This window comes from Acyrthosiphon pisum, chromosome A1 (assembly GCF_005508785.2).
Source record: "Acyrthosiphon pisum isolate AL4f chromosome A1, pea_aphid_22Mar2018_4r6ur, whole genome shotgun sequence".
Classification (NCBI taxonomy): Eukaryota; Metazoa; Arthropoda; class Insecta; order Hemiptera; family Aphididae; genus Acyrthosiphon; species Acyrthosiphon pisum.
Genome location: NC_042494.1, coordinates 36,581,464 through 36,605,732, shown reverse-complemented (window position 1 = coordinate 36,605,732; position 24,269 = coordinate 36,581,464). Strand labels below are relative to the sequence as shown.

At 32.4% G+C, this 24,269-nt stretch overlaps 1 protein-coding gene across 3 annotated transcripts in view; it reads right to left on the bottom strand.

The window, feature by feature from the left end:
* LOC100167325 (rap1 GTPase-activating protein 1) overlaps nt 1–24,269 on the bottom strand; it is a 57,306-nt gene that overhangs the window by 3,652 nt on the left and 29,385 nt on the right. For all 3 annotated transcript variants that reach the window (XM_029486977.1, XM_029486978.1, XM_008184361.3), the window contains exons 2-5: nt 21,170–21,430; nt 5,369–5,545; nt 275–513; nt 48–199 (exon numbers count right to left, since the gene is read on the bottom strand). In XM_029486977.1, coding sequence (XP_029342837.1) covers nt 48–199; nt 275–513; nt 5,369–5,545; nt 21,170–21,430 — 829 coding nt within the window. The remainder of the gene's footprint in view (nt 1–47; nt 200–274; nt 514–5,368; nt 5,546–21,169; nt 21,431–24,269) is intronic.

The window sequence follows — 24,269 nt, the reverse complement described above, 5'->3', positions numbered from 1 at the left end:
TGTTCGGCAATTATTAAAACTTAACACGCGCGTGTATATACACTTACCGATATGTCTTTTCCTTTGCAATTGCTGAGGATCGTTATCGGTGTACGGAAGCAAAGAAGATACGTGGAATATGATTTCCCTGTCTTTGAACACTTGGTAAACGGCTTCGTCACCGGTTTGACCAAACTGCGTGTCTAGGCCTCCTCGATACCTAAATCACGGGTAAACAAATAATAATTATTAATTACCATGTCAATATTGCTAGTTAAGCTTCGTGTGTGCTTACCCTTTATGGTCTTTCAATTGTATCCGCTGACCGAGTAATTGGAGGAACTGATCGAACGCGGGTGAAGTATGTTGGTTGGAAAATAATTCTTCCTCACTAGTTTGGCCATACTTTTGATATAATACACCAAATTTGAAGTGTGACACTAGTACGTGTTCGTCATAGGCGGCAATTAGTTGAGACGTTTTACAACTCAAAACGGGTGACATATTGGTAACTGATAGCTGATCGTTCAGCAGCTAAGAAACACAAAAAGCATAGTTTATATGAAAATTAATTTCACAGTCATTATTAACAACATTTATCGACCATTTATACATTCTATAGATATAGGTATAGATCGTAACTTAATACAAGTTACATATACGCAACTATGTATTCTTGAAATTAATTGATATATTATTACATTTGAAGCAAGGTAATATAAAAATTAAGCATACAATTTAAATAGTACCAAGTTACAATGTAAGTATTCCAAACTTGTAGGTAACTCTTGAAAAAAAAATTCACTATTCTTTAATAGGAATCGAGTGAATTTAATCATTGAGTAATTCACTGCAATGGATGTGATAAATTTTAATTCAATGATAAATCATTGGGTACAAAAAACGAGCGGAGGTGGTCTATCAGCCTATTTTTATAAGGATATTTCACTATAGATTTATATTGCTGCTAATTATTTATTTTTATATGCATAATACATTACGATGAATTCATTCTAGTAAAAAACTTCGCACTTATTATATTATTATTAACACATATTACTATATTAATCAAACTTACAAGTATTATAGTCAATTAATAAGCTAGTATTATATACTTTTATATAAAACAACAGTGTGAATAAGTTCGTGGTATAAATTTCTTAAAACTATTCTAAATAGTTTTAAAATATCATTGAAAATTATGTATCTAGAAAATTTTAATATAAATATTTAAAAAATTCAAGCCTTTACCTACAGTAATTCATTTTACAACAAAAAACAAATTTATGTGAATAATTGGTTGTGATGCGTAAAAATTCCAGTTTTTACTATTATAAATATTTTTTACCAAAAACCCCATATAAAGTTGAAAATTGAAAGTTTTGCTGCGCAGAAAAGTGACGAAAGACACAAAGAAAAAAAAATACACACTCCAACATTGTAAAGCCACTCAGAATCTAAAATGTACCTATAAAAAGGTGGTCAGGAGGATACACTCTGCTATACAGCAAATGTCAAGTGGGTCACTGTAATGGATGTGTTAAATTTGAATTCAACGATAAATCATTACATACCTGCGAAAAACGATTCTGGGCAAAGACTGTTTTTTTTTACAAACTGTTTGTCAGCCAGTATTATTATTGTGTATAAAATATAGTAATAAACTTAAAATGTTTTAACTTTCAAGTGCCCAATAATTTTATGCTTAAATTACAACAACATAACTAAAACGTTATTTTATATCTAATTTCATATGTAATTTAACTTTAAAAGCTTATAAAAAGAATTGTGCCCATGTATCTCTAATATTTTTTTTAATTTAATATAACAATAACTTTTAAGAAACCTTTTATTAAATGTTTATGCAATATGTATCATATTTATTATTTAATTATTTATAAATTATCGTAACTTGGATTTGATTAAAAGTAACTCGTTATTTATTAAGTTTAGGTATATCAATAAAAATCAAATTTTAAAAAGTTAAGTTAATAAATTAAAATTAACTTAACTGTTAACCTATAACATTAACTTTTTAACTCTTTTATGCCCAGGCTTATCAAAAAGAGTCAAAATATTTTTAAGTATCTACGCCCTTCGGTTATTCGTTTTTGAGTTACATCAAAAAAACAAAATCCATTTTGTCAAAAACTGGTATTGCTTAAAAATCCTCACTGTTCTTAATTTTATTTTATTTTTCTCCCTGACGCTTTTGAAAAGTAATGGACATTATCAATTTTTACCTCTTAATAGTTCCAACTACATCCGATTTTCTATCATGAACCATGCTCAATGATGACAACTAAATTATTATTTCGACGACTTTTTGTAAGTAGGTACACATAAATAAAACATTTTTTTTTTTTTTTTAACGCATCGTTGTAAAATCAATAACTCAGAATCGAAAATTAACAACATAATACTGTAGTGAATTAAAATAAATATTAGTCTCGTTTGTAGCCTTGTTTGCACCCTATAGGTTTAATAAAATTGGAATAATACAATATTTATTAATTTTAAATACCTAATATCGAAGGTCACCGTAAGATATTTACAACGTACATAATTGATGGACGATTGTGAGTAATAGTTTTTGTGATTTGCGAATGAAAATGACCTTAACTGGGTGTTTAAATACAGTAGCTTAAACGGGTTTTTGAAAGGAAACTATACAACAAAACGAAAATGTTTTTTACGAATCAATAAAAAAAATGTGTATATTAAGTGGTCTACCGAAATTTTAAGCGCAACAAATAATCTTATAACGGCCTAAACCTCTTAAAATTTAATTTAGTGATAACGATAGTCTATTTACATCGAAATAATACTAAATGTGCAGGGAAATAATAATATATATTATGACTCGTAACGTAACAGCGAGAGCACTGCATCAGCACGTGGTACTGAAATTCAGTAATAATAATAAAAACACTAGAACGAGAATGCGCATTATTGTTATTATTAAAAACCGTCCTGCCGTCAACAGATATAGTCTGGACTATTTTTATCCAGGCCAGTGCAGAGATCCAATGATGTTTATTATGATATTTATCGTGTTTCCATTCACGGGCCGGTCGCCAACTATCCTAGAATATTGCTTTTCTTTTCGTTTATACCATTATTATTATTTTTTATTATGCATCTGCACCGAGTGCACCGTACGGTACTGTGGTCGTAGTTATAAAATCTAAACATCGTACGGATGACGACTAAAGGGTGATTGCATAGCAGATGCACCCGCCTTTATCCATATTCCACAACCCAATTAGTTGTTAAGATGACATCCCATGATGATCGCATAAGTTATCTCCGTCTTGCAAACATACAACATAAGAAATTTACGTTCAGCAGAATATTGAGTTGTTAGTTTTAATATTACAATAAATTAAGCTTTCATCGAAAATGTAAGAACATTTTTCAATTCAGTAATTTATAATATGCTCAATATTATACTACCAACAAAATAAAATACTCATAACTCGCTTGAAAATTGAAATATTGTATGAAACCAACAAGAGAACACAGATAATATTCTTATGCCTTCAAGTTTAATAATAGTTTGGGTGTAAATTATCATTCTTTCTAATATTAAAATTAACAACACAAAATTGGTTCTGCTGAACAGAGAAAACACAACTAGGGTATAATGTTCTAGCAGAAATCACCCATATGTGCCAAAAAAATTAATTTGTTTTTGGTACAGTCTTATTGAGCCAAAATAAAATAGGCATTTTTTCCGACAACCCATTTTTTTTATCATGTATACAAAATTTCTACCAGAAAGAGTGCCTAGATTTCAACATATTACAGTGTCTTATTTTTTACTTTTTAACAAACTGGATCAATATGGTACTTTAGAGAGGTAATTTTTCGATTTTCTCAATAGTTATTTAATGCCACAGGAAAAACCACCAACAAATTACGAAAAACCGCTAAAAATAAGATTTAACGCTTTGTTTATCAGTTATCACCATAGAAACGAATAAAAAATTACAATATTATAATATTAATTCAACTTACAGGCTATCTATAATAACTAATAAATAATAACAATATAAAATATCCAGACTGACAAACCAGAATCGTTTTTCTTATACAATGATATTATACCATTGCATTCAAATTTAATACAATTCATTATACAATGACCCACTTGTATCCTACTGTACAGCAGAGTGACATCCATGTCCGATTTTTTTTTAGTTATTATGTTTATTTTAGTGTGTTTTGTATGTAATTGTAGTAATAGGAAATACAAACTATGATTAATACAAGGTATGATTTCTATCTGTAAAGTTAAGCAATACTGTATTGACATTCAGTATAAATAATAAAAGTTTTATAAAACAATTAATAATATTATTACAATAATTAGGGACGCAAGTATGTTTTAAAAAAGGCAAGAGGGACGTAATATGTATTGCCGTATTGGTGAAAATATTATTAATCTGAAATTCTAAGATGCATGATATAATATTTGGAATTTACTGCTATATGAGTTTTACCTGCTACAATTGATTTTGTCTGTTTCGTTAATATTATAAAAACTTTTTCGTTTCCAAAAATACTTCAATTCTCACTTCAAACCCATTCTCCGACTCGCGAGTACAGTGTTAAAACTTTTAAAACAATTTTAGAGAGAAACTAGCTCCTGAAAGACCTTGACCATTCCACGAAAATTCAATTTTCAATAACTAGGTATTTCATTTTGTTGAAAAGTTTAATACGAACTAAACCTTTATGAGCATTATGAAATGGAACAGTACTAAAACATAAATTCTTTGTCCATACATTTCATTTGACATTATGTTATTAAAATACAGTCCAATTAGAAATTAAACGAAGTATAGTTTGATGTCGTTACACGAATGATGTGTTTTTAATGAGTTACTGGCACGTGTGTAATCTATGCGCGTGCATAAAACAAAATTTTACATTAAAAAAATAATATAATAACGCAACGGCGTTCATTAATTTATTATTTCTAAATTTTCTCTGTGGTGAATTTTTTCAGAAGTTATTACCTAGCGAAACAAATCTCTAAAGTATAAATAATATTATATTATAAAATGATATTATAAATAGACACTGGATATTTAAAATAAAAAAATGACTGTTTCCATTATATTATGATTAACATATTGTTTGATTTATAGTATTTTTTATTATAATCTTTCATTTGAAGGTCTTCGAGTGACGAACCTATAATATTATTGGATCAGGCTGAGAGAGGATAATATTTCTGTAAACATTTGTGCGTATTGTGATACTATATCCTGATATCGAAATTACCTAACTACGACAGAAATGATCGAAATTACCAATATGTTTCGTCTTCGACTATATATTTTGTAACAATATAATACAATATAATTGTATTACTACTTACCCTGGCCATGTGGTGAGGCGCTGAAGTGGCGCACGATGAAGGCACCAGTTCGTGCGTGGTGCCAGTCCGCAGCCGCAGCAAGAGTCTCGTTTGCTCTTGGGAAGCCAGGCTTTCGGTTTTCACGCTCAGCAGCACAGGGCCCAGTTGATCGTCCGTTCCGACAAAGTTGAAGTGTTCCTGAAACCAAACAGACGACAATAAGAGATGAGTCATGTATACGCATACATTTCATCCATGACCGTGGCCGGATCATAACAATATAATTATTATGTATGAGTTTCGTAATCGATTGTGTCCGGGAGGATCGATGGACAGGTCGCGTACTTAAACTATATATGTTCATTAAACGGTTAGCTATTAAAAAATGGACTAATCAATTCTAGAGAAAGAAAGATGGATAGTTATAAATATAGAGTGAGATAAAGGGAGAGAGAGTGAGAAAACACAATGAAATGGAATTGCGCTCGAGCCAATCGATGGAGACTGCTGCACTGGTTGACACACGATATCGTGAACATTTCGCAAACTTATATGTTGCATAATAACGATATTGTCCCAACTATATTTGTATTTATAAAAGTATTGTATATTAAGTATATTGTTGTCCTTGAAGCGTCACGTTGCGACCGTGGACTTTATCGGTATCTTTAAATATAAGCCACAAGTACGCAAAGACAACCGGTTATAGCTGTATAAGTTATACATTTATGAGTCACGTGACAGCGGTTTTTTACACGGGTAAAAAAATATATATATTTATTATTCACCAACGGGACAAACCCAAATCGAGTAGAACATCCAGCCCCCTTTGAAGATTCGTAGGTGGTGTATATATTATATTTAGGGACTGTGCCAACAATTCTCCGTTGGGCAAACAGCGTCGGAAGCCATTGCGATACGGTCGTTTTCCTGGGCTTTATCCGTTAAATCAAATTAAAAGTTCATAAAAAAAAACTACGATCGTTTCATTATATATAATACGAACAATTATTTTGGTGTTAAAAATATTATGTTATTAAACGCTTAATTTTATGGTGATATTAAACAATAATAATATTATGTATATATATTATAATTATAACTTATTAGAGTTATAACATATAATGTGGAGCGGTGCGGTTAATAATAATAAGATGGTTAAAACAAAAACTTATGTTAGATAAAAATAACTGTTATATTTTTGTAATATTTTTTGCACTCGAATTTTGTTTTTACTAGATTTTAGAACACAATTGTTTGATTTAAAAAAAAACCACTATTATGTGTACGACCGGTTAAAACGCCAAATGTTTGCTTGTCCATGTCCATCAGCATTAATTAATGATGTACCATGTACCTGTACGGTTTTTTTTTGGCAAAAATCTTTTTTTTATACTAACAGTATGAATAATATAATATATATATATATATATTAGATACACACTGTTAATTATTTTTACAATATTGAACGATGACGTAGTATCCACTATCGAGGATCGACTATACCGCTATACGTAGGTAGATTGAAATGTACAAACAAAATAACAATTTTATTTAATTGAAAAAGTGATTAAAAATTATATGAAATAGTAGATGTTTGTTAATTCAACCTAGTATACCTAATATATTATAACAATAATATGTAATTGTTAAATTGAACTGTTCTTATATTTTTTTCGTGTTACACAATAATTCAAACTGCGTTGACAATTTTTGACGGCATATGAAGTAAAAAACAAAACTATAAAATCAAATCATAAAATATGTAATGTTATAATTATTGTAGGTATTTGTACAGAGCAGATAATATTGGCGAATTATATTAAATTATCTACCTAGTAAGCTAACGCCAATAAAAAAGGTAATAATTACAAACTTATTTTATTATATTGGAAGTTTTTATTATTTTGAATACAAAAATATGATTATTAATTTTTCGTGTAAATAATAAATTATGACTTATATCGTGCAGCGTTCACGTAACTAAGTCATATAATTATGATTTGTTAACACTTAATATTTGGAAATGTTTATATAAATATAGTAACATGTAATTTGTATAGTATAAACACAACCAGTGGATTTCGTGCAAAAGGAAATCTTAAAAATAATTTAAACTCAACGAAAATATACCTAATCATCACACTGGTATTTTCTTAATTATAATTTGTGAAAGGTTAACCTAATTTAAATATACAAGATTACATAGTTAATGGTATATATTATCATTATAGGTATAGGTACCCGAGTCACAAAGTAAAAACACGATAAATTAAAATATGCAGATATCACGTCAACCCGAATTGGTATAAAAAAAAACAAATTAGAGATAAATATAATAATTGTTACTAAAAAAATATACATAAAAGCGATATTATATTATCAATTTATTGGTAGTAGACTACGCACATTATATAAAATTATTATTATCATTCTAAAAACCATATGAAAAAAATTTGTATAGCTACTTATTTCAATATTACACATATATAACTCTAATCAAATCAAACATTTTTTTATAAACTACTTTAGTTTTTTAGGATCAAGTATAATAGGTAAAAATTATTTAACCGTATAAATTCTTTAATTATTTCTGTAGAATAGAACAATAAGACGTATGAAAAAAATCATTGCTCTAGACTCTAGAGTTTCTGTAAATTATATTTCAATTTCGAACGTTGCAGGTATTGTATAATAGCTGTATACATAGCAAAAACCAATTCAAATTTTCTCGCGCCTGAATACATGACGTGTATTATGCATACTGATTGCAATATTTTTAATAATGACTCGCTCCGCGCGTATAAGTGTACTCAAAACAAAACAGTCTCACAAAATATAATATAAACGCAACATCTGCAGCGTGTAAGTTATTCCGCCGTTAAAAAGAACCATTAAACAGTCGTCGGGAGTTCTATATACTTGGCGATGGTGAATGAAAACAAAGGTGTACGTGGTACAACGACAAAAGTCCAAAAACCTAATAATTTACAATTTTGTTTTGTAAACGATCGAAACAGAGGAGTGTAGGATAGAGCAGTATTATTCACGAGTGCATAGGCACAAACACAAGAGGATATTATATTAATACTTAGTATTATATTATTATTATTATTATTATTATTATTATTATTATTATTATATGTGAACAGTATATTATGTATTTATGTACGTTTTTTTGTCGTGACTATATTATGTTAGCATAATATATTATAAGCCAATTGTATAAACGATTTCCCGCCAACTGAAAATTACGGAAACCCACCCTCGTCATTAATGGGCTCGTAAAAGCTCTACTTCAACTACACAACTATCACGGTAATAAGAATAATGATTTAGATTAAATTTGTATTTACTTTTAGAAGCACGCCGTCGTGCTTATAACAATATATTGTTTGAACTCGGTAAGGTACTTTACTTTTATAGATTCAAAAGAAAAAGGAAAGAATAACGACTGGGGACAACCGTATTATACATATAATATTATGTAGACTGTATAGAGGTATATGAATATGCTACCCTTGCCTTTGCTCGAAGGCATAACTTTTCACCTATTTAATGACTTGAGTTTAAAAGAAAAACAAACGGTCCTCTGTCAAATCACGGTTAAATATGTATTTCAATATCGTTTACACAGTGGACATACCTACCCACCCCCCCCCCCCAGTATACAAAATTCATACCTCTATAACTTGTAACTTGTAAGTTAAAATTATTATTATATTATTTTTCAGTTGCATTGCTACAAGGACATTTTTTGGTAACGGTGTGGTGTGACACATACAATATATTTGTGGTACCTATATAATGCATGGAAGGTGTCGTTGTCGTATAAAGACATATTATAGTAAACTACAGGCAATATACGACCACATATTATGCAGTATAGGATAATAAAATATAAACGTCCGACAAATGATTGGAATTTGGTATTGAACAGTAGCCGTATCGTTATGACCGATAAAGTCCATATTAAAAACCATCGTAGCTTTCCTGACGTTGTGTTTTTTTAAACAGGTGAAAAAATGTCTATTAGGAATACTACAACTATAATAATATGGCCTATCGCTGCGGTCTGCGATGGACACGGCGTGGTTACGTTGTTTCACGGTCGGTCAACGATAAACGGCTGAATTGCGGCGGTATTCACATTCACGTAGGTGCGTGACGTCACTGAAACGTGAATATTCAACGCACCACCCATTATGAAAATATAATAATAATAACAATAATAATAAAACGAAAAAACGTACAAATATTACATAAAAAAAAGTATCATTATAATATGTTTGGTTTTTCTTTTTCGTCGTGCGAACCGCGTACACACACACACGCACACACACACACACACACACACACACACCAACACGTGTTATACTATATTATAACGTTACAGTGCAATACACATAATATATAGGTACATCCCATACGTGTGTAGTAATAATAGTTGCGTATAATATTATTGTGATGTCCACAAACGCGTCGGGTTGCCACGGAAATGAACTCGAGTATGGATGGGGAAAAAACGTACAACTTGTATACAAACGCGTTCGTAGGTGTGTATTTTTTCTACGTAGTATTTATTACAGCCTACAGGTAAGTAGTAAGTACGTTCGTACTTCGTATATTATTGCTATTGCGACGCATGATGTTTAATTAATTATAATAATATGATTTTCATCGATCGTTTATGCATAGGACATACCAACTTAACAAAAGTTTGCACTTTATGGTAACTTTGCAACAATTATTCGTCATGTGTATCGCGAGGAGTTATATACTTACGTTGACAATTAAATTATAAATTGTCACTGTATGTTGTAGATACGAAGAGAAAATAAGACTTTTCCACATCCCTGTACAGATAATAATCAGGACCAGAATTTATTTATGTTCAAACTTCAAAGTTCAAAGTAAAAACGTAACGAAAGCGTTTCACAAAAACGTAGAACATTATTACTAACTTTAAAAAAAAACGTTGTATCTATAAATCATTTTTACTAAATGGTCACAGTTGTCTATGTATTTCGATCAATAATATTTTTTTTTTTAATAATATTATTACTATTGTCATCGTCGTTCGTATATACGATTGCCTCGGCGGTGGAGCGAGACGTGTTCGTCGGGCAAAAATAATATTCTAACTCAGTAGAGACTGCAGCGCGCCGAAGATACAAAAAACAGAGAAAATCGAGTTAGACCCGAAACGCATGTCGGAATGTATAAAAAAATCTGCAGACATACAGTTATTGAAGAGGCTAAATCGGATTGGCGAGAATCTATTATATAGGTAGCTAGGAACAATAGCCCGTCTGCACACACTCAACCAATCTTTATAGGTATAGGTACTATGCGTATACATATAAAAACCGTCTCAAAAACAAAATACAGCAATACGAATTACAATATTAATTGCCACTGGAACGTTTTTTAAATAATGGCTGATTTGTCACGACCCAGTGGTCACGTAGGTACATATAATATTATATATTATTGAATGCGATTTCGAATAGGTAACGATAGAGGTTCGTCTCGTATTCGCACTCACTTCAGTTCGTTATTTTTTACAATATATGTATGAATAAATAAAATATATTATAAATTATCGTCGAATACTGTTTTAAATCTCCTACCGTCGTATAAATGACCTTCCACTCTATATAGGTACTTATTATAGGTATCAAAATCATCTATGTTAAGAAAAAAAAAATAGATGAAAAGAGTGTAATGAATTGCGACATTCCGCTAATACCTATAGTACACCCGTGTTAATAAGACTGAATATACGCGTTAACTAGGTATAATATAATCACACTATACACAATGAAGATATAATTAATAAAAATGCGTAGGTAGGCAAAAAAGTATACGCCACCAATGGCTGTAACCGTATAATTATTAATAATTCTATAAGGTTTTATTACAACAATTCACAAAACAAAATCGGGTATAATACACGTGTTATTAAAAACAATTTAAATTAATGTCGTATTATTATACGTAATACTATTATGTTTTTCTCATCAATCGAGACATGGTAGCAACTGGCTCAACTCTTGAATGCTAATAATCAGTATCGTATACGTAATAATAATAATATATCCATGAATAAAATGTATAATAGTGCGCAGTGCGAGAAAGCTATACGAATGCGTATAATATTCTTATGTACATTTTTACACACTGCGAGATTTCATTACACGATGATCTATCATACTGCACACCACGGCGGTCATACGACCGTAGTCTATCATGTTTAGGTGGGGAAGATACGACGACGGGCATCACTGTTGCGTCGGTGATGCGCCGCGAATTTTCGTCTCGGAGATACCTATAGCAACGTCGTCGAGTGGGCGAACGAGAGAAGCGCGTTTCGGCTGAGCTCTATTTTATATACGGCGTTCGTCGTTTTATAACAACATTTGTATCGTCTCGAAAAGTCTACGTATAACACAATAATATAGTGTAGTATTTTATATGTTGTGTACGGTGTACCTATGCTGTAAACGCACGCAAAAGTATTATTCGAGGTATTATTGTTGTAAGATTTAATATCATTGTTTTTCGCAGTGGTATTGAAATGTTCATGTACAATCGCAAGAAATATACATAATATAACGTTTACGATATTGCATCAAGTGTGGAGTTTTTGTTTAGGACTACTACAGAAAAGATTGAAAAAAATACGACTCTGACATTGCCGTATTATAAAAAATACGCCCATTGTTTTGAGAACTCGACTCTCGCCGGTCGTTGATATTACGTAGGTAGGTAGGTAGGTACCTATACATAATATCAACGACGCCGCTTTTTCCGTACACTCCATTAGATACTGCAGTTCTCTGTTCGATAAACGCATTGAAAAACAATAAAGCACTGCAGTACTGCGGGTATATCCTCGAAGATTGGAGAAAAATCGTACAATAACATCGGCGGCTTTTGAAAAAAACGATGGCGAGAGATATAGTAATATAGTATAATATATATAGTAAACAAACCGAAGGACTCGAAGTGCTATATAATTATGCGCTGCGACAAAATAACATTTATAAATATAAATATATTATATTATGCACTGCGGTTTTTCCTGCATCAGCACACCCCCACAGCAAGTCAACAGACGTGCCATCCGAATAAGTTAACGTTTTTTTATGTATTTATATAGACAGGTATATATAATCACGGTTGGTCTGGAAGGTATAGAACAACGTTTACGACGGGGTTCGACCAGCACGGCGTGACGGGGGTGGGGGTGGCGGCACTAAAGGGCAGACCGACATTTGATCGTGATAATAATATCACTATTATAATAATGGCAATGTGCATAGTGCATACATATCGGCTAAATCTCACCGAAAACGGCTGTTGCGTTTGCAGGTTTGCATACTAAACAGCTATTTCCCTCCGGCCACCCCACAAAACTGTCGGGCGTGTACACCATAATATAGTGTTGATCGTGTATTATATCACATTGTATACATACATTATACATAGCAGGGACTTAACCGACCTATGCAGCAAACCGACGTGGGCCCGTTTTCCCGTGCATATATTTATTATGCCCTCCCGCGGTGCGCAATCAGGTAAAAGCGCATAACCGGCCACGTGAAAACAATTATGGTTAGTGGAGGGGGCAGGGTGCACTATAACAATAGATTATATAAGACGACCGGCAAACCATATGGTGCTCGCGTCTTTATAGACAATGGCATCATGGGTTGTGGAGGAGGCACATTATGTCGTCGTCGCAGTCGTGAACGCCGACGCGTGACAACTGTAGTTCGCAGCAGCAGCTAGCAGACATCAGTGATCACAGTGATATACATGCGTTACGTGCCACGTATATATGCCATACATGTATAATAATACAATATACCTACTATTTACCTGTGCGTCGTATCTAAACGACCCGCAAGATATCATCGAAAGTGTAAGTGCATATATATGCCGAGGACTGCGGGTAAATTTCCATCCAAAAACTTATCAAGTAAAAGATAGATTAACAGAAATAGCGCAACGCTACATATTATAATATACGTTTTTTGATATTATAATACATAGGAGGGTCATAGACCTCCGGCATACGGATACTATACATGTAGGTACTACTACTAATACAGGTATTTACAAAGAAATCACGACGTGTGTCGGGAACGACCACGACTGCAGGGAAACGTGTAGGCGCGTGTATACAGGCAGACTGCTGTAGCTATATCATAACACTACAATACTGCAGGTCGTCCCCACACTCGCAAGTTTATAAATTTATAATTTACCCGCGGTGACGATGCGTATAGTCGTTATAATATTAGTCGCCGTTGGTTCAGTCCAAAAAAAGAAAAGTATTGAAATTACGAACGGTCCACGATGGCGGTCGGCGGACACGCAATATATACTACAATATAAATAACAATAATGTCCACTGGACAAAAAGGAGACGCCGCCGCACGCCATGTGCTTCATATAATGATAACAATCATCAATTACGCACTAACGAAGTCAGAACGATTACGTTTCAGATTTTACCGACCGTCTAATGAAGGGCTCTTGTTAACAATATAAAATATAAGGCAATGAATCGGGTACGACAAAATTATGATTTATTTTTTTTTTAGCATTAGAAATTTTTCTACCTTAGAAAATAACATAATATAGTAAAAGTCTACATAATATATCGAGTTAAAGTAATTTTAATAATTAAATAAAAAAATTAGATAATTTTAAACTTTAGATACCTAACTGATTAGTGATTAGTAATTAAAATTTTTAGATTCTAAGAGAAGCGGTAAATATATTTTATGTTTTAATTAGGCACATACATTTTAAAAGTTGTTAATATTTTCTTTGTTCAATAAATTATTAAGATGCAATATAATAAACCACAAAAACGTTAAATTAATTAATTTATGGTTTAAACCTTGTGAATATTTGAATAAAACGATTAGTAAATCTAATAAGAATAACCTGAAATATCACTATTAATTTAACAAAAAATATAATATCATCTATAACGAAGGACAGAAATTGTTTGACGCGAATTTACAAACTATCACTATTGGTTATAAATACAAGTATTTATATTTTATAATTATCGCTTCATTGCTACTACTATGCTGCAGTGGCGTGGTGAGCGTGGGGTCTTATGGCGCCTGGGCGTCATGGTGTAATTTTTTTTTTTTTTTGGGGGGGGGGGGTGAGGTTGTTTGATTTATTATGGTTAGAAATAACATAATACAAAAATTAAAATATTTACTGTCCCATAATAATTATATCTATTAAGAATAGTTAGGGGTACTAAAATACGTAGGTAGTATTATGCTGAGCGTTATGATTTATAAGTGTTCACCACGCCACTGCTACTATGTATGCACAATAGAATTTAGAAAACACACTTAAATAAATAATAATTAATATGCATAATGCATATACTTCAATTATATCTAAGATCGATTAAATCGTGCACCAAGTATCGAGTATCTTGCTGATTTATTTTTACCTTTACTCTAGCAGTTTAGGATAATTACCTATAAGTTTCTCATTTTATTCATATAATAATATCTAACGAAATTCACTTTGACTATGTCGTTTTAATATAGCTGCTATATTGTTTAAACTGAATTGTCACATTATCTCTGCAAAAAAATCTCTGCAATTTTGATTAGGTATCGCTGGTCCATTTCATTTTATTTTGTATTTATAAATAGTATATTATTATAAACCATATTTATGGTGGTGTAATGAGAAACCCGTGTAGTGTGTACACCACGTTGTAAGCTCGCTCCGCACGATTTAATATATTATAATTCTAATGAATCAATATATTATCATGGCTGCGCACGTCATTATTTTCAAACCCCGACCTGTCTCTTTGCGATAATCAAACTATAAATCATTAATGCGGTTTAGAAAACGAGCTTTTGTGCATAATTTAAGTTCATTGTTCCCTATGTAAATATATACATAGAGCTTTTAACGATTAAAAAACTAGAGAAAGAAAGAAAGTAATATATATATATAGTTTTATATATATATATATGCAAATAAAAGTATATGCCTATTATACATTCAAATACGGTCGAAGATAAAAGGTCGTTAAAGAATTTCAATTCGAACAAAGGTCGTTGTTCAAACAGAGAACTTGGAGCGGGTTTTTTCACAGGGCCGAGGGACCTTTTTTTCTGGGTCACCTAGTGTGCCACGGTTAATACAATTTTTATTCGAATACCTACTGTACAGACACTCTACGATCAATATTATATTTATACTTTGCCTTATGACGAGCAAATTTAAAAAAAACAGTTTTTTATTTTTTAGGGAATCTTCGAGCGTTTTAAATGCGTAAACAAACGAGGGAAATATTGAGCGTGTACAGCATCTTCGTGCGGCAGTACCTCGTAACTGTATAAACTACACTGTTTACCCTGGATGATATTGCCTGTATTACTTAATTCACCATCGCAATGCGGTTATCAGGATTTTTTCTGGTGGGGAGGGAGGGGATTGTTAGAATATTACCGGCTTATTACAATAAAATAAGTTGGTTCACATTTAAGAATAAATGATTCCTAATTTAAAAATCTCCCATACTTAATGATTTCCCGCTACTGAAGTTATAACTTATTATATTAATTTTTTATTTCTTATTGTCAATTTAAACTTGAGTTTTTTTAAATATACATGTGTAATATTATGTTTATTGTTTATATGTCTTATGTATTTCAATGCTATCACCTATCGGATTGTAATTTTTAAATATTCGTGTCCGCGATAGGTATATATACAATATTTCCAATTTTATATTTAGGGGGTGGGGCTTAACTGCTAAAACCCTTGCACTTCCTCCCAGGCAACGGCACTGCACCAACATAAACATATCAAAGACAATCAGCCACTTAACCTATAGATGGACTTCCGAGACATATTTTTACTGCAGGTGGAAACCGAAGAAAAATTGTGAAAAAAAAACCGTTTTGTCAGCTGGTGTTCGAAAAACGTTAAAACCGAACAAACGTATATTATAATATATAAGCCTATAAATATAAAATGTATATAGGCAACTCCAACCACCCTCTACCTGCGTCTTAACATACTCCTATGTATATACATATACAGTATACACGTATACGTACAGTATACTTCGGCGACTATGTACACATTGTGGCGATAGCATACGCCGAGCACGTTCTTATAGACGATATTTCTCGCCTAAACCCGATGCACACAAACACCACCTGCCCCCTTTGTGTGCGCAAACACTGCAGTACCTATCTATACCTTGTCCGTATACCTGCTCATTGCTCCCTCTTATCCGGCCGGAAACGGCACGCACTCACCGACCCGCGTTTATGTTTACGTTTACTGGAAACCGAAGAAAAACCAACCGATTTATCAGGTGAAAAATGGTCAGTGTTGGTCGGTCTACACCGCGGGTCATAACATCTAGTTACGACGAGACGAGTTCTCATTCAGCCTATATTATGTAGAACCTAAATAACAATATTGCGGAGAACAAAAACGCGTATTGTCTATATATAAGTATATATATATAGTGCCATCGACCGATGCCGGACTACGCGAGGCTATAGATTTATATTATTTTTTATCGTCTATTTAAGACAACGCTGTCAGCCTGTATACAATATCTAATACCATTATTATTATTATTGTATATCGTCCAAATAGCTACCATTTAGAGGATTATATTTCACATTTTTATTATACCGTAACCCAGAAACTATATTCGGTGAAATAAATAATCAAAAAAAAAAAATCTTTGAGCCATTAAGAAAATAAATCATTCTTGACCGCCTGAACTTATTGTCAACGTAATTCGCTTTGTTTTGTCGCAGAAGCTTGCACGCAAACACGACATTAACGAATGACCACAGATAAAATACAACGACGAACGAGAATTATTGTAGGGATTACAACATTCAAAGATGCATGTGATAAATGCTTAAACGTTGACTGTATAGGTAGTATAAGTCACAACTCGCTTAAACTATAAACGGGATTTGAGCTATAATGTTATATTAAATAGAAAACAATAATGATAATTAGTTATCTTGGAGAATGCAACTGAAAATGTAACTGAAACAATACGTTTTATTTCAACTTTTTAGCCTTAATTTGTCGTTTACGAAAATATTGTACGCCAAGTACGAAATACACGTTCTATAATATACTGAAATCGAAGTTTAATCCAAATAGTACATAATTCTGCATATACATGTATTAATAATGAGTAAAATATGAAGCCATAATTTTATAAAAATATTTCAACAGCGCCGTGTACTAAGAGGAAAACAAAACCAGATAAATAATTATTCATTGGGCGATTAGGATATACACGGGATTCTTACGTCCTTTCCGTTTCGTTTAATTTAGGTTTACGTATTAAATATAATATGTTACAGTACACTAATATAATACGCATTCAATTATGGTTTACTAATTATTTGGTGTGCGGCTATTAAAAAATCGTGGAAAACTCTGGTACACAAGTTTAGGCGTCGCCGCACCGTCACAGTGAACGTGCATAAAAACGATTTCGCATATTGCGTTTATATTATTATATCATTATGTATAACGTAAACGGCGCCTAATATATATTATGATATATCTACATACCTACACATAATAATATAATATGTTGCGAGATCCTACAACTCTGATAACTAAATTATATTATTCGAGATGGAAAAAAGAAACAAAGTGTTTCCATATTGCACGCGATATAGAAACAGTCGACAGACTAGGTACTCCTGTACTGTAGTAATAGTAGTATATAGTAGTAGTAGTAGTAGTAGTAGTAATAAAACATCGCTCTCTAAATGACGCTCTAAGTTACGAACCGTATGCGCTGTACATAATCGTTTCGTTTCGCTACGAGTACGACGTCTCACGTGACAGCTTACGGTAGGTATATTAACGCGTGGGGCGGCGGTCGAAATGGAATAGAAACGTTTCTGCAGACTTCTTCTGACGACTGGTGTTGTTGACGCGTACGAAGACGGAGCGGAGTAAAATAACGTAATACAGATATCATCTAGGTACACATTCGGTCGGTCATCGGTGTTAAAATATTAAGAGGGGTGCTTCGGTATAGTTGTGGCGGTCGGGGTTTTAATTAATATATTAAAACGACCGGTCGGTCCGGTCGGTCATATAAAATTAACACGAGCACATACATAATATTTTAATACCAACTGTGTCAAAAACTAGTAACTACAACTGTCGTTAGCCGATCGCCGATCGTGATACGAGACAAATAATAACCACGTGGGACGGACAAAATTATAATTGCAGTTTCGAGTTACCTCTCTTCAAGATACTTCTCACTGCAGTGCTATATAAGAATTAAAAAATTACGACGAAGGTCGGAATAGAAGTGCGTTATGGTATGGAAAAAAATGTTATGATAATATTATAATATAATTATTATTATGTATAATGTACTCGCGTGCGCGCGGCGGTCGTTTGTAGCGAGGTTTAACATAATGTGGACCCGACACGAGCGTTATGATATATTATTATAACTGTGTGTGTGTGTGTGTGTGTGTGTGTGAACGAATAATACATATGCTCTTCGGAGTGTGTTCACTAAACATTAAAACCATCCACACAAACCGTACTAACACTCGAACGGTCCCCGGCAAGCAATAAAAATGCGTCTCAAATATGAAGTGGTTATATTTTTTATTTTTGAAAATAAAATAGAAATTAGATGAACGCCATACCGAGGTCACGGACCTACAGGAACCAACAAAAACCGTTTAACTCAGAAATATAATATCATACTCTGAAACGAGTCATTTTTTCTATATATATTATTATAATAAATTATGATTATTGCTGCGACGAATGATTATTGTATTTAATATTTAAACTAGCTACGTAACTAAAATATAGCAGAAAATTACTGTAGTCTTTACATATTATGTAGATTATAAGTGTATATTTAAAGAGCCATTCGAACGAATTCACATAATACCATTCAAAATAACATTATTTACTGGAACGTCTTAAAAAAACAAACAATTTTTTTTTAGGAAGTTATTTAAAATTAGACTCGATTTCGAATATATTAGCACTTTTCGGAGTAAACATGGAGAAAAACATTAGTCATTACTGAATGTTTACAAATACACTTTATTTTAATACACACGTTCTACTACAGCAGTACAACACGTTGACTACCCGATACGCTTTTTAAGCACACCATGATTTAACTTATCGCAACGATCCCAATTGAGGACATAAACAAAAATCCCAAGTTCTGTTTGTAAAAACTGAACATCAAACTCGTGCATGTTTCTCCCGTAGGTAAATAATTATAAATTACATTCGTTCTCGTTTGAGTTTGCGTAACATGTTATCAAAAAACGCGATCGGTGCACACAACGCGGGTGTGAGGTCATCAACTTCTATACGTGTGCAGAGCGAGTTTGACCTGTGAAGACGAGGTATATTATCATCAAGACAATACTAAAATATATAAATGTATTATAATTTATATAATAAAGCTTATAACAGTATTATATTATTATTATTGTCCATATTTTGCGCTTGGAATATAATATAATATTATACATATAATACTGTATTGTTATATTATATAAACGAATTCCCCTAACGGTCTATTATAATATGTACATAATATAGGTAAATAGGTGATATACTTCGTCGTAAAGCGTGAGTGTTCGAGCGGTGAATTATAATGATAATAATATACCGCAAAATGATTAGTTCGGAAAGCGCAGGTGCGAACATAAGTCACAGTCCCGCTATAGGTAAAACATCACGTCATTAGATCGGAAACAAATTTTAGAGCCGGCAAAGTTAATCTGTAACGGCGAGGCGCGGGAGAGCTCGTAAATCATTCCTGCATCCAATATTGTACGATGGCGAAATGAAATTTTAGCGCGGTAATCGACTCTGGGGAGTGGGGTTACGTGAAGGATTCCGATATTTATATAATATTACGTAGGAACACATTACATGCGTCGTGCCGTCATGCATATAATATATGAATGGCGGCGAAGAAAAAATTGTATCGCTTGTAAGTTGTAAGTTTAAAAGTCTACATCGATTGCTCGTCCACGCCATCGTATAAATATTATATTATATCGCATACGTTATGGCCCAACTCACGATGAAAAAATATTAAATTGAATGCTTGGCGTGTTTGTTATTAATTTTTAACCACAAAAAAATGGATTTCTCGGGAAATGCGCCGTTTACGGTAAACACGAAACACTGTCTTCGGCAAAACGCACGTTCGAATTTATGAGGTCGCAGAACAATATTAAATTGTGTCTGGGGCATACGAAAAGCACGTAAAAACAGCAATTACCTTGGACTAAATCGAACGAGACATCTATAGAAGAAGGCACCACTGCCATTAACGTTATTATTATGAATTACTAATAATTAATCTAAATTGTAAATATACACACCACGCACATTGGCTACCCGCAGCGGTCGTGTCCTAATTTATTCCGTGCACCACCGATATGGTAAGCGTTTTTTATTTTCAAAATCATTATTATTTTGCAACTATAACTTTACTAATATTTATGTTGATGTTCGCAATTCGATTCGATCGTAGGTCTTCAATATACATTTATTCATCCAATTATATATTTTCTAATCCAGCTCTTAAATTTACTATTATTTGGAAATAATGGTTATATTATGTAGGTATAAAAAAAAAGCAATTTTAATAAAAAATTATAACAAAATAATGTTACTACAATAATATTATAATAGTTAACGCAAAAACATAATAAATGCGCTCTATTTGATAAGTACAACACTCACCCTTCCCATGTAGTATCTGCGATAAGCTTTTGCCGTGTCATCGGTTTCGATTTTATTATTCCACGTACAGGCTCCACCGGAGGAAGCAGCAGGCTCGTACTCGTTTTGGTCCTGGCCATCAATCCAGAAACCACCACCGGTCGGTAGAACGATGTTGGGATATGGTTTGGGACCCTTCAACGTCTCCTCTAAAAGTTCCCGGGATCCATTTCCTATCGCTTCCGGTGTCGGGACACTACTCGTCCGCTCGTCTCTAGATGTCTGAAAATAGTTTCACAGTAATTATTATTATGATTACAATTTAAAACAGGTATTATACATTTATACGTAATAGTTACTTATAATTTACATAAAAACAATAATAGGTTTATATTATTATATCATAATGTTATATTTTAGAGTTCATCGGCATAATATTAATTAATTGTTATAATTATGCTATATTATAACCTAAAAGTAAATTATAAGGACGCTTACACTACAATAATAAGATGTCCGATACTGTAAATAATAATATTATAAAAAACCTTGAAACGTGCGTTGTATACATAATATTAAATTATAACCTAAAATTAACCATCCAATATCCAACCATGTTCAAAATTGAATTAACTGTAAAACAAATGATTAGTATTAAGTATATACCTACAAGTCGAATTGGCCGTTGCCCGATTCAAATGACTGTAGTGTGCAGCATATTTGTATTTTGCACAATAGTTATATACTTATATATACACGATACTCGAACACCCGCTGTCCTTGTGTGAAGTTGGTTTCCATTAAGCATTGAAATGGAAATTCACGATAATTAACATTATTTTTTCTACTCATTACACCCTAATTTATCTCCAGTAGTTTTTTATTGTTTATTACAAGATGAGTTGTTTTTCTTTAGTTCTTGTTAATTTAGTTAGATTTTATTTTCATTTTTGAACATCTGACTTCAAAAATTCCAAACAATGAGGTTGTTAACTTTAAATTCTCCATGAAACTATTTGATTTGTATCTAACGTATAAATACCTACAATAATATTATAATTTTAACATCAGTTTAAAAACGTACTATGGGAACAAAGATAATATTTTACAAACACAACAGACCCCTACCTGGTTACTAGACCGTGAGCTTGATTTCCTGTGCCGCACAGGAAATCCAGGTACTTTGGTCAGATAAAAAACTAAAAAGGTAAGCTAGTTAATGGTAATGCAGTTGTTAGCAATTTCCATTTGTTATTCACTTTTTATAAGTGCCCCGAAAAAAAACTTTTATTTTGTCCCTTTTTCAGTAATTCATATTTAAAATGTAATGTTTCTACAAGGCAACCATATATAGGTATTATATTCTAAATTATTATTTACATTTTTAGCAAATCATTTAATATTCATGAATATTTATAATTTAACGATTAATTAAAATTTAATTCAAAGATTTTACATAATCTGTGTGCATATAAAAAGTGTACACACACCGATTTATCGGAAGGTATTACACAAGATGAACTTTATTTACTTTAATAATAACAGTAATATTATGATACATACAGTATACATATATTTCAATGGAAATAATTATTTTCAGTGGGCGTGTACACTGTATCTAAGTGAAATGTTTGAATTATTAATATACGTATAATATATACTTATATAATAATTGGGAACACAAATAAAATGATAAAAACAAAAAAATTAACACAAATAAATTGTAAATTGTTCGTCTTGTTTATACTTAATTTATAATATACCAAGCATAATTATACGTCCGGCATATATTTAAATGACATCAAAGTAGGTACAGTAATTGTTGGTTAAAAATGTTCCCTATAAGCCATATCAAGTAGTAAGTACGAATAACATATTATTAAAGCGATTAATGGACTTTGAACATAGGTATGAAAAACGAAAATATTCGTACTCTACACAAGTATTATATATACGTTTAATCAATATTGTTTCAACTCAAAATATTTCCATTATCCGTCTTATTACCCTGCATGACGAAGGTAGGAAAACAAGTAGGTATGCAGCTCCAATATTGTGTTACTTGGTACATGTGAAATATTACCTTAATACAATTTATACGTATGTAGTAGTATTTTGGTCAGACATTTTACGCATATTACAGGACCACAGGGTGTTTTTCCTAGGTTAGGGAGGAAAACATATATTACCCACACAAAGTACCCGTGTCACGGACGAGACGCGTGTATATCTATCGTAACTGATATATTATTTTCCCGCGATGGAAACTGTCAGATATTTATGTACATTTGGGTACGATTGAAAAATATGCTCTTCCTTATCGGAATTACCGTATCGCTTTTTCACTATACGAGTGCGTAGAGTTTACCTGTTCATGCAACATTAGGTAAGCCGACACTAATCAATTATGATGGCGGTGGCTACAGAAAAGTTTCCAATTATAAAATATAAAATTGTTTTGAAAAAAAACTATTTTTGCCACAAACCTAAAGATAACAAATTACATAATATTGAATACCTATTAATACGTAAAGATATTTGTTAAGTTATAAATGTATACTATTACTTCATGTGGGTACCTAATTTAATGAACATTGAACAGTAATCGCCATATAACTTATAAGTATATTTTGTATAGTGTTATTATTTTACCCTATTGGCCGGTACGTAACTAACTTCGATGAAGGTATAGAAATTATTACAATGGTTAAAAAGTTTTTAAAAAGTTAATAATTACTTGTTATAAATAATACAAGGCATGCCGCTTTCAAAGTATTGTTGTGTTGATTAAATTCAGACGAATCGTATTATTTATAATAAATAAAGATAATAATAGTTACTCGCTTTTGAAAAAAAATTATTTAGGATAAATCGCAACATCGCCATCATTCGCAGTTGGTTTTCAGGGTCTAGGACATTTCGCCGCGACCGATTCGCCGCGACCGTTTCGCCGCAGACCGTTTCGCCGCAGACCGTTTCGCCGCCGCACCGTTTCGCCGCGGACCGTTTCGCCGCCGTACCGTTTCGCCGCGGACTTTTTCGCCGCCAGACATTTCGCCGCGGACCGTTTCGCCGCAACCGATTCGCCGCCGGGACGTTTCGCCGCCGGACATTTCGCCGC